We start from the raw sequence: 12,295 nt of genomic DNA, 5'->3' as shown, positions 1-12,295 counted from the left end.
GATCAATATCTTTGTTGCTGATGTCTGTCCACACAAATAAAAATCTTCCCTCCTAAAGAACAAGATGGGAAACGGTGTTGTCTCCGTTGTTTCATCCAACCAGTAATCACTTATAAAAACTCACTCCTATCACTGAGAGACGAGTGGTGTATGCCATCGAGAATTGTGTCTATTTCATGCATGTTCAGTTTGACTTTTTACAATGCCATCAAAATTAAAAACATGCCTTTTTATGTATTTTACTGCAAAGGTATTTTGTGAACGAAAATATTATACGTTACGAAATGCAATTTCAATAATGCAAAATATGACCACGAACATTTTAAAAAAACATCGGTAGCAATTTAAAAATATGTTGGAATTTCTCCATGTTCTGTAAAGATCCTGAAAGCCTTGTTTGCTTTGAAGTCAAGTGAATCTTAGCTCCATCAGTGTGTAGATTATCATGATAAAATATTATTATCATCACATTATGGTTATTATTATTATATTTTTTTTGCTGAAGCCTAATGGAGCTTTCAACACTTTAAGGTCTAGTCAAAGTCCAGAGCTTTGAACACCCACTAAATGCTAACGTGTGAAAACAGATATACGTGACCTTGCACTCACAAATCAAACTTCACATAAGCAACTTATCTCCCACATATCTGTTTGTACTGAATCTTGGCAATGACATTTTGATAAGATAAACTGATTACACAATAAAATGCAGACCTGTCAGAGACAACAAAAAACTTGTATATTTTCTTTAACTAAAATGACAATAATTTATTATCATTATCATAACTATCATTATTTAAGTAATACTGAGAATTTAAAATTCGTAATTTTCCATAAAATTTCGTATTTTCGTAAATGTCTAAAATTTGCAAAATTACGAAAAATCTGTAAGATTTGGCAGGTATGCCTTGGTGCTCAAGTGTCCAGCTGTAAATCAAAACCCAAATCTTATTGAGATCTTCTCAAAAGACCTACAAGGGAACAACAGTACCAAGCAAGAATTCTTACGAGCGTTGGAACATTGTTGAATCAGAGTAGAATACATCACAGCCAAATGAAATAGACTACTTGATAAAGTCGAAGAGGAGACTTGTCTGAGCAATGACTGTGGTCGCAATATGCATTACTGACATTTTTGCATAATTTTTTTTTCCTTTTTTTTCCCAATGCAGAGCAACCCAAAGTGTGTTCTTTGGGTCATCATTTCTTTCAGGATTATGCATGCACGTTTTTGTTTGTTTGTTTGTTGCTTTAGGTCTCTTCCAACACAATTGAGGTTATACGAGAGACCGCTGAAACAAAAAAACAAGCAATCTAACAAAAATAGTACAAATGTAAATCAAAATCATAACCTAAAGATATCATAAGCTAAATTATAAATAACCAAGAACAAACAGGCAGAAGATTTACAGAAAAAAAATATCCCCTGTCAAAAATACAATCACAAACCAAAGAAGCAGGATAGGCTAGTAAAGAGAAGAAGAAACGACATCACTATCGGATCGTACACCCATGCGAACATCATAGGTATATGATTCAAGGGTGATGCTCCCATCCAACCACCCGCATGCATGCACGTTGATGAAATTTGTATCACATATAAAGATATTGCTCATTTCTGTGATATAACATTTGTCTAATTTTGTCTCTTAAAACAAATGAATCGACACTCAAAACAAGTGTATGGTTACTGTGTGTACATATGCAGATAAAGTTTGTATATAAACAGATAATAGAATATCAAAACAAACGAAAAACAACAAGAGCCACTTAAAATATTTATTATCTGTCATCAAGGACAGCCCCGATATTAGACCAATGTGTCTTTTTTTAAAATGAGACTAAAGTTCTTATTTTACTCAGTTGATCAAAAAACAATTTTAAAAGTTCTCAGATGTGCAAACTGCTCTTCCAAAAATCGTTCATAAAATATTTACATTTATATGAAAAAAAATAAAATAAATTTGAGCATTTTATATAGCGCAATATCCACTAAACGTGCTCAAAGCGCTTTACGAGGGGTCCCTGGCCAACAGCAACACATAACATGTAGGACAAGACATGACGCCTGTCAGGCGATATTACAATTTTTTGGGACAGAGACAACGCTGTTAACGGCCAGGTACTCATTTTACACCTGAGTACGGTGAGAGAATGTGAGTAAAGAGCCTTCTCCAAGGACTCAACTATGCGCCGAGCGAGGCTCGAACCCAGGACCTTCCGATCCGAAAGCGAGTGTCATACCACTGGACCACATAGCCGCACTACTAATATTAATAATAATACCAAAAGTAATGATGATAATAATAATAAAAATATTAAGAACAATTAATAATAATAATAATAATAATAATAATAATAATAATAATAATAATAATAATAAAAATAATATAATAATAATAATAATAATAATAATAATAATAATAATAATAATAATAATAATAATAATAATAATAATAACAATAATGATATATAATAAATAATAATAATAATAAAATAATAATAATAATAATAATAATAATAATAATAATAATAATAAAATAATAATAATAAGAAGAAGAAGAAGAAGAAGAAGAAGAAGAAGAAGAAGAAGAAGAAGAAGAAGAAGAAGAAGAAGAAGAAGAAGAAAAAGAAGACGAAGAATGATAATACAAATCACAATCATACATCTTTGTTGTCAATAAATGCAATCTTTCATTTGAAAAAAAATCAAAATAAATTAAATAATTATAATTTTTAAAAAACAAAACGTAGATAACATGTAGACACTAAACTGTTATATTGTATGTGCATAACACACGCGATAACGATTAGAGACCGTAATTTTTTTTTTCCAAAGGTGAAGAGAACAGATAACAGTGATAAATGGATATCTTTATGATTGATGGCCTTGTCTGCACAAGAAACAAGGAAAGAAAAATAAAGAATAGAAAAACGCTGTACCGACAAAAAAGAAAGCTATTATTGGCACAAATAGGAAACATGTAGATTCCAAGAGCATACAATCATTGTGCATAAATTGAGATCACCTAAAAGTTTCCTCCAGACATAAGTACAGGATTCCACTAATAAGAAAACACTCAAATGCTTGCATTGCACAGGCAAAACAACAACTATAACAATACATAACAGAGAGATGATTTAAAGGAAAAACAAATTTGACTGTTACCCTCCCAACAAAGGACTCAGACAAGACTAAGCATAAAGTCCTGCCTCAGCAAATGACTAAAACTTGGCCAAACTTACTCCGAAGGTTCCATGATTTTAGTCTGGGACTTGCTTAGTTAGCTCACATGAAATTCGTTTAAAGTCCTTGACTAAAGTCAGCGCTAGTCTGCGTTCATGAAAATGGGCCCTGTATTGTAAGAATGTTGTAACAAAAAGGATGCCTTACAGGCAACTGGTGCTGTATGAAATGAAAATATGGACCAGTAAGCCCCCAGTTCAAATCCGGCTCTGCGATGTACAAATTTGATCCTTGAAAAGGGCTCTTTACCCACATTTTTTCACAACATGTTAAATGTTGCTGTTGGCTTGGGATCCCATGTAAAGTGCTTTGAGCACATTTAGAGGATATTGTTCTACATAAAATCTCAAGTTTTCTAAGGCAGGGGGGGGGTTGTTTATTCATACAATACGCAATGTGACATTTACTAAGACTAACCCCCCCCTCCCCCCCGGCCCTCCCATCCCCTTACCTTATATGCCCAGTAATACACTGACTCTGGGTTGTCTATTTCTTTGCCAAGTCGGTAGATAACTTTGGATGGTGTCCAAACTACTCCTTCCTATATTTAGATTAAAAAGAAATGCCAAAGTTCATTACAAGGATAGAGGGTGTGGGAGATAAAGGGCAAGTTGATGAGAGGTCATAATTTATCTAGGCATTATTTTCAACAGCATTATCATAGGCAATTAAGGTGTAGGTCAAATTTTTTTCCTGCAAGAGTAAGCACAAAAGTTTGAAAATCCTGCCAACATATATCTTGACATGATGGAATACATTGTCTTAAGCTTAAACACACATACACTTACTCACTTAAATGGGAAATGGTTGCTTTTCATCAGTTATAAACACTCCCTACCCTTATTTTTCTTTTAATGATGATTATAAATAAATAAAACATTGAAGGTGGTACTGATGATTGATGATGATGTGGTTATAGTAGTAGTGGTGATAGTTGTAGCAGTAGCAGTAGTAGTAGTAGTAGTAGTAGTAGTAGTAGTAATAGTAGTAGTAGTAGTAGTAGTAGTAGTAGTAGTAGTAGTAGTGACAGTATTAGTGGTGATATTTGATGATGTAGTAGTAGTGGTATTGATGACGATGATGATAATAACATGGATGTGGTTATAGTAGACATGGTAGTCGTGTTGAGGACAATGATTTAAAGTATTAAGCCAACAAAGAGTCAACAAGGTCACAAGCTTGTGGCTCGTGGACAGATTTTCCCGTCGACCTTTAAGTGGAATAGAAACATTAAAACAACTTCACAAATTCCTTGCACGATTTAGAAATCGATGAGAAATAACCCACACATCATTCTCTGTTGGGATTTTAACTTGCCAGACACCCATTGGGAAAAGCATATAATAAGACAAATTCCCCAATATGCGAAGGAGCTAAATGAGGCAATGTTAGAAATTGTGCACGAGTTCAATCTCATAAAGGTAGTCAATGAACCAACAAGAAAATCTAACACCCTTGACCTAGTGCTTACAACATGCTCCAACCTCATACACTCAGTCTCTACAGCTCCGGGCATAAGTGATCAAGATGTTGCTTTATGAGACTTGACTTTGAAAGACAAAATTCAACAAAAGGCTCTCAGAACAATCATGTTATATGACAAAGGGGACCTGAATGGCATTAAAAATAGCCTAAAGGAAAATTACTATAATTTCGTAAACCAAGCTTAAAACAACGACATATAAATAGAAATGGGGAACAATAATCAACACTCTTAAAAGACTTAGTGGAAAAATACATTCACTCAAAATTAACCAGTGGAAAAGCTCACTTGCCATGGATCCCACCGAAAATTAAACGATTAATATGTCAAAAACACAGGTGCTACAAAAATGCAAAACTATACAACAATGAACATGTCTGGAATGAATACTGTACCCTCAGACAGAAAATACATAAAGAACTAAGATATGAACATCAAAACTAAGTTAATAACTTGCTTGACCTTGATTATAGAGGGAAAAATAATGGGGCTACCACAAATCATTTCTGGAAATATATAGGAACAAAAAGAAAAGACGTGACAAGCATTTCTGTATTACAAAGGTCTGACGGATCAGAGGCAACAGACACCATAGAAAAATACAACATATTAAATAAGCAATACCAAAGTGTCTTTACAAAAGAAGATGAAACATTGCCATGCATGGAAAACAGAAACATACCCACTATGCCAAAAATAACAATTACTAGAGAGAGTGTTACCAAACAACTAAAAGACCTCAATCCCTTGATAGCATCTGGACCTGATTCTATTCCAACACGAATCCTGAAAGAATGTGCCAATGAAATATCTCCATAACTTTGTATCCTATTCTAGCAATCTCTCGACAAAGGACAGGTCGCAAATGATTGGAAACATGCTAGGATTACTGCAATTCATAAAAAAGACAAACGAGACATAGCCTCAAATTATAGACCCGTTTCACTCACATCGGTTACATGTAAGGTACAGTCGACTCTGCTTAATCGTACACCCTTGGGAGTTCACGCATGATACGATATTAACGTGCGGAAATGGTTCAATGAGAAACACATTTTCATTAACTTTTTTTTTTTATTTTAATATATTTTTCTCCAAACAAGATGGAATCAAGGTGTAGCAATTAAGCGGAGAAGCATGCGATTATTAAACGGAGCGATTATAGAGAAGGAAAAAAAAAGGTTTTTCGGGAATGTGTATCGTATAAGCGGAGTGTGCGATTAAGTGGCGTGAACTGTATTTGAGCATATTCTATTTCACAGCGTTATGGACCATTTGGGCAGCCATCATATACTAGCTGACTGCCAACAAAGCATGGTTTTCAGAAGAGTAGATCATGTGAGACCCAACTCATAAATACACTTGATCAAATATCAAAAGAGTTAGATGAAAGGAAGCAAACTGAGTTAATAGTACTCGACCTTTGTTTTTTGTTTTTGTTTTTAAGGGTTTTACGGCTCTTGCAACACATTTAGGTTATATCAGCGCTAGTAAAAAGGAAGAAAATGGGATAGTAAAAAGTTCTAGAATTACAATTAAAGCACCCAAGAGAAAGTAAGACAAAGGGGAATGGGAACAAATAGGGATCAGATGTAGATTCCAAGAGCATACCACCAATGTACTTAGTTTGAGATCACCTATGTCTCATCCGGACACAAGCACAAAATCCAACAAAGAGGAATACACTCAAATGCTTACATTATACATTAAAAATAACCAATATAATAATACATAACAGAGAGATGATTTACAAGGAAAAAAATATCATCTCCCAAAACAATAACTATGCATTTGACTGTTTCCCTCTCAGCCAGGACTCCGACAAATGCCCGGAAAAAACCAAGTAATCTCATTCCAAGACAAAGACAGAAAGCTTGTTGGATAAGATATAAGGGGATAGAAGACACAGTATGTACCTCCCTGCCCGCTATGGGAGGTACTCGACTTTTCAAACGCCTTCAATGCCGTACCTCACAAACAGCTCCTTCAGAAATTAGAACACCACGGAATACGTAACAGGAAACCTGATGAATCAGTGTCACTAAACACTCACAGGCCCAGCTAGTACATAATTGGTTCAAAGATTGAAAGTGTGATAGGACTCAAGAGGTGGTGCTTGATGGAAAAACATGAGAAAAATGTAGAGTACAGCAGGGGAACTGTATTAGGCCACTTTCCTTCTTCGTTTTTATAAATAATTTGGGCAAAAATCTATCCAATGAAACAAATCTTAAATTATTCACAAACGATTGTCTTTTATTCAGAACGATAGAAGATCAAAACGATGCAAAGGTTCTGCAGTCAGATTTAGACTCAATGATACAATGGTCAAACACGTGGCAAATGAATTTCCATCCTGAAAAATGCTCTGTGATGTCAATCTCCACCAAGAAAAACACAATAAGCTTTGACGACAAAATGTTACGTGTGATAGCAACTCTGACACGCTAAGATGGCTAACACTCCAGTCTCAAAGAGAGAATGCACGCATACATCTATTTCACAAAAATGTCAAAAGCAAACAGTCAGCCATAAACACTTGAATCTACATTAACAATTCGAAAAGCAGATTCTCAACCAGGAATTCAACACATCGACAAATTCCACCGGCCATTCGCAAAAACAAACACATGCAAATACAGCTTTTCCTCTTGAACAATATGTGAATGGAACAAACTACCACAAGACATAATCAATATCACGGACCCCACATCATTTCAACGCGTTTACCCCATACAGAAGAAGACCGGGAGGATTGAATCACCGGAGTGACAGGATTAGTGTGGTGTGATAGATAGAATACAAAGGTATGGAGATGATGGACATTGTGCCTTTTGCACCTTATGAGCTTGGAACTCCAATAGTTCCATATGCCAGTAAGTAAATAAAAAAAAAAAATACCATAAAGAGATATATATTAAATTTATGAAAAAATATCACTACATAAAGATAAATCCTTAACAGTTCTCCTGTCTGCAAAAAAATCTAAACAACGCTTGTGCGAAACCAAATAATTTTATTCCAGAATTCCAAGAAGCCACAAGGACAGGACAATTGGTCTAGATGAATAGATGAGATAAAAAATGTATGGACCACTGTAGAACCCCATCCGCCCAGGAGGGGAGTACCATCTCCATCACCTGATATGCTAGCACCCCCCCCCCCCCAAAAAAAAAACAAAACAAAAAAAAAAAAAAAAAAACAAAAGACAACAAACCATATTTAGCTAGCGACATTTGACTGAATTATTTATAATTTATGTTACCAATATGACAAAAAAATCTCAAATAAAATGCAAACCTCTTTCTGTTCTTTCAACATTGCATCCAAGATTGGCATGAGCCAGTCTTCAAAGTGGCAATAGTTGATATTAGGCACCAAGAGATTGCCTATACGATTAACTCCTCTCTTGCGTAAATCTCTACCCGGTAATCTAAAATCCCCCAGATAGGTTGGTGCTAGGCACTTGATGAAGTCCTCCTCAATGCCTCCTGCAGTTGACACAACACAGTCAACCTGGAAATTCAGGACAAAGCTTTGATCAGACACAAGTTAAACTAAAAAATTATATCATCATCTTCCCTTTTTGCATCTACCAAAATATAGCTCAGAAAAAAAAAAAGTATATTGACCGATTAATGATTTTGGATGTAAACAAATAGTTCAAGGTGATATATTCCATTCAAATATGTGACCACACGCCTCGAAGTGGTATTAAGTTGGGATTTGGAAAATGAAGAAAATCGGATTTATAGTGAAAATGGTCAAAATAATCAAATTTCAGTTTTTGGTAATCGATCATATCTCGGCAGTATAAATAAAATATGGTATCAAATTTTTAGGCATAAAATAAGCTTTGATTGGGTAGAAAAAATCCAAAATTGAAAATCCTGACTTAATACCGTTTCGAGGTGAGGGGTCAAACATGATAAAGATAATAATAATAATAATAATAATAATAATAATAATAATAATAATAATAATAATAAAAATGATAACAATGATAAAAAATATGATTCATACTTAATTGTACAAATACCATACCATATTGTGCTCTATAACATATCGAATTGCTTCACGGGTACCGCAAGAAATAAGGTTTGATGTGTAGCCGAGGAAGATGGAACAGTTGGAGGGCTCCCTGCCCACTGGGTTCATTCTAGCAATGTCTTGTTTGTCTTCTGGAATTTCTTGAAGTTTACAATCAATCTGAAATAAATTTTAAAATTCATGTTTTTTTGTTTTTTTTTAGTTTTTAGATCACTTTAAACAAAAATATAAAAGTTGAAGAATCAAGTTTGAAGCTGTGGAATTATAAATCGTGAAAAAATTACAAATCAAAATTGTTAAAATAATATATTATGCAGGAAGCATGGAGAATTCCACAATTTTTAATAATCAGAAATTGAATAAAAACAATTTGCTACCCTTTGAATAAAACACTAGTCTACCACAAAGTACTTTCTGCCAGATCTAAGAGACCCAGCTACGTAATCACTGCTGGGTGGACAGCACCCGGATTGATATTGGTCCCTTTGGGTATGAAGCGATTACTCAACCAACTGAGAAAAAGTACAATCTGATCTATGTAAAAAGCATGCAATTGTACAAAGGTGACAAAAAAGCATACAGTTGGCAGCCCTGTATCTCTCATTCTTTATTTATTTTGCAAACCAAACCATTGTGAAAAAAAAAACCAAATGAAGGAAAAGAAGTTCTAAATATTTGGACTCTACTTACTGAGCTCCCACACAAACTCAGTAATATAACATGGAAAGACAGAAGAACAAAACTTACCATCCGATTGATTTCTGTGATAGCATTGCCTAAATTGGTGGCCTGAAATCCGCTCGTTGACATGGACTCAAAGAGTTTGTGATGGTCAATTCCCTCATTGAAGTCGTAACCTTTGACTTTTACCGAGTCTTCGGGCATGGGATCACTGTCCATTAGCACAGCAGTAGTTGCAATCTCAGGTGGGCCAGTAGCATATGAAGCCATGGTCTCCACTTCATAGAGAAAATATTCATAGCAAGATAAATTATGTGGGGTATTTTAAGACTGCACTATGGCAGGATATTTTTTTTTAATTTACTTATTACACAACACATACTGGGCAGTTTAGTAGTGAAATTGTGACCCACCAAGTCCATAAGAAAGTTGTGATTGGAAATTGCTGTGTGCGCTAAGGGGTGTTCAGTAAAAGATACATATGAAGAGGAATATTGCAGATATTTTGGTATCATCTTTTTTCTCTCTTTGAATTTCCTTTTAAGTGGTGTGAAATAACGAAAAATCCACTTAAAATTTCATGAGTTATCTGAAGCTAAAATCAGACAATTTTCAAATTCATTTATTTTTAAATATTTAGCGTAGATTTTAAAAATAAAAATGTTTCTTGTTAGAATTACATCTAAACTTTATTCATGTTAAATATCAGGGCTCTGTATTCATGTGCAGACAGTTTTAGACTTTCCTTCCAATTTAAATAGACAGGATTCAAACTGCCTTGTGAATCCATTTCAATTTATATGAATTGCTTGATTTTCCTTTTTATTAAAATGAAACTGCTAGAGAAAAAGACTCATTTTATGCAACATGCTTATACTTATATCTTGTCATTTAATTTTTTGGCTCAAACAACACTTCATAATTGTATGTATAAACATACAATCACAGTCACGGAGGGAATTATTTGCAATTGTTTCAGTGAGAATATAAGGGACAAAAGAGACAGCAAATTATGTCTCTTGCGTCTAATCCTAATCTATTTTAATTATGTCACATGACGTTTATAATAATGCGTTATCTTCATTTTCAAATTTGTATATTCCTCTTTATTAATTATTAGAGTAAATGCATTTCATTGCCCTCAATTAGACGAACATTTTTGATATACAAATACAACCATATTAATAACGTATTAATAATTAACAAGATTGTTTTAGTCATTTTTTGTTAACGACACGCGATTACGACAATTACGATCACAACTTCCCAATGCTAATTTAGAAACTGTCAAATTTCTAGTTAAGACGTTAATAGTAGCCTAGCAAAATTCAAACTGGTTTGTAATCAGTGTTTCTAGCCCTTTCCATAGGACTATCATATGATATTGGTTTCAAGTGCAGCAAGAATTACATTAAGAATTTTTGTTAAACTGCTAACACATACCTAAGAATGAAGTATAGAAATAAGGCCGTAGAAAGAAAGGGAGACATTCCGATCCCGAAATAGAAGTAGAAAAGACTAACTCTAACTCATTAAAACTCTATCTGATGGCAATGTGTAGTAATGGCATTATGTTAAGTTTAGTTCTAGTTGCTTTTGTGACATCCCTCAGCCCTCAGGCAATGGCGTACGTTTATTGATTTTGATCTATAATAATAGACTCTATAGAAATAGAATGTATAACAATAACAATGAAATAATAGTAGAGTTCTCACCTTACTCAGAATATAAAAATTAAACGTACAATTTTCAAACTGGCCTGGCACACAGAAGGTGCAATTGGTTTGTGATAAAAACTATAGATATCAGTCACCTCTTGACACAATGTTGTGAAATTGGAGTCAAGTTAGGACAGTGCCCAAGCAGTGACATCAAGTCTTTGAATGCAAGATAAAGCGAAACTGAAAATAGAAATAGAATGTGAAGTGGATTCCTAACACCGGGTAAAATTCGTATATTTAGTCGTTCGGTGAAATCCCAGCTTTAAATTGAAATCTTGATTCCATTGACTGTGTCTACGTTTTCTCAAAATATTCGATATTTTGTATTTCACTTAAAACAGAAACTGAAGAGAGATAAGAAGGCAACAAAAAAGGCCCTGTTAGGCGCTTCAATGCTATTATGAAGAGAGAAAAAATGAAACAAATGATCCGTATATTTGTCGCGGGAGAGGGAAATGCAATGGACCGACAAGAATATTAATCGGATTAGAAACAACCTATGTTCCAACTTCGGATAGCTAGAGCTCGTATGCGAGGGATCGCACTCAATCTAGAAGGTCACTCCAAAATTAAACAAATGATAGGAAGCACTCTATAGCTCGGGAAAGCAACAAGCCTAGGAGAATGACACTCCAAATAAAACCAAGGGTGTGTATGACTGTCAGCTCGGGATAGTGAATCTCCAAAATATATCCTTGTCCTCCAAGTCAGAGGGGTTAGCATATGGATTACAACCCCATCTTAGAAAAATAATAAACAGCAGCAAAGGACAATAGTATGAACTCACGGGCAAACACTTGACCCTCCTATAAAATGGCAGTGGTGAAAGCAAAGAAATTACTGACAGGAAGATGTTTGCCGCAAAAGTAAAGACTACAATAGGATTTTGGAATGTGCAGTGCTAGCAAGCTGGCACAAGAGAAACTCTAAATTCTCTACTCCGGGAGGGAGGACGACCATCATTCAGGAGGTGTAGCAATGATAGTGAAGAAAGGGAGAGAAAAGAATGTGATGAAATGGAAACCTATTAAAAACAGACTAATGAAAATTAGAATGAAAGGAAGATACGTAAACGTTGCCATCATATAATGTTACATCCCCCAAATGACAGTA

General features: G+C 34.5%; 1 protein-coding gene across 4 annotated transcripts in view; it reads right to left on the bottom strand.

Annotated features, from left to right (window-relative positions):
* The window catches only part of LOC144980098 (putative deoxyhypusine synthase), a 196,978-nt gene that overhangs the window by 6,683 nt on the left and 178,000 nt on the right, over nucleotides 1-12,295 (bottom strand). For 2 of the 4 annotated variants that reach the window (XM_078927611.1, XM_078927613.1), the window contains exons 3-6: nucleotides 9,528-9,739; nucleotides 8,775-8,939; nucleotides 8,031-8,246; nucleotides 3,699-3,788 (exon numbers count right to left, since the gene is read on the bottom strand). In XM_078927611.1, the coding sequence (XP_078783737.1) occupies nucleotides 3,699-3,788; nucleotides 8,031-8,246; nucleotides 8,775-8,939; nucleotides 9,528-9,739 (683 nt within the window). Of the gene's footprint in view, nucleotides 1-3,698; nucleotides 3,789-8,030; nucleotides 8,247-8,774; nucleotides 8,940-9,527; nucleotides 9,740-11,176; nucleotides 11,515-12,295 lie in introns of those variants that run through there. The other 2 variants (XM_078927615.1, XM_078927614.1) reach the window with 2 other exon arrangements.

This window comes from Berghia stephanieae, chromosome 9 (assembly GCF_034508935.2).
Source record: "Berghia stephanieae isolate SIO BIC M18660-M18661 chromosome 9, UCSD_Bste_1.3, whole genome shotgun sequence".
NCBI lineage: Eukaryota > Metazoa > Mollusca > Gastropoda > Nudibranchia > Aeolidiidae > Berghia > Berghia stephanieae.
This window is presented reverse-complemented; position numbering and strand designations above follow the sequence as displayed.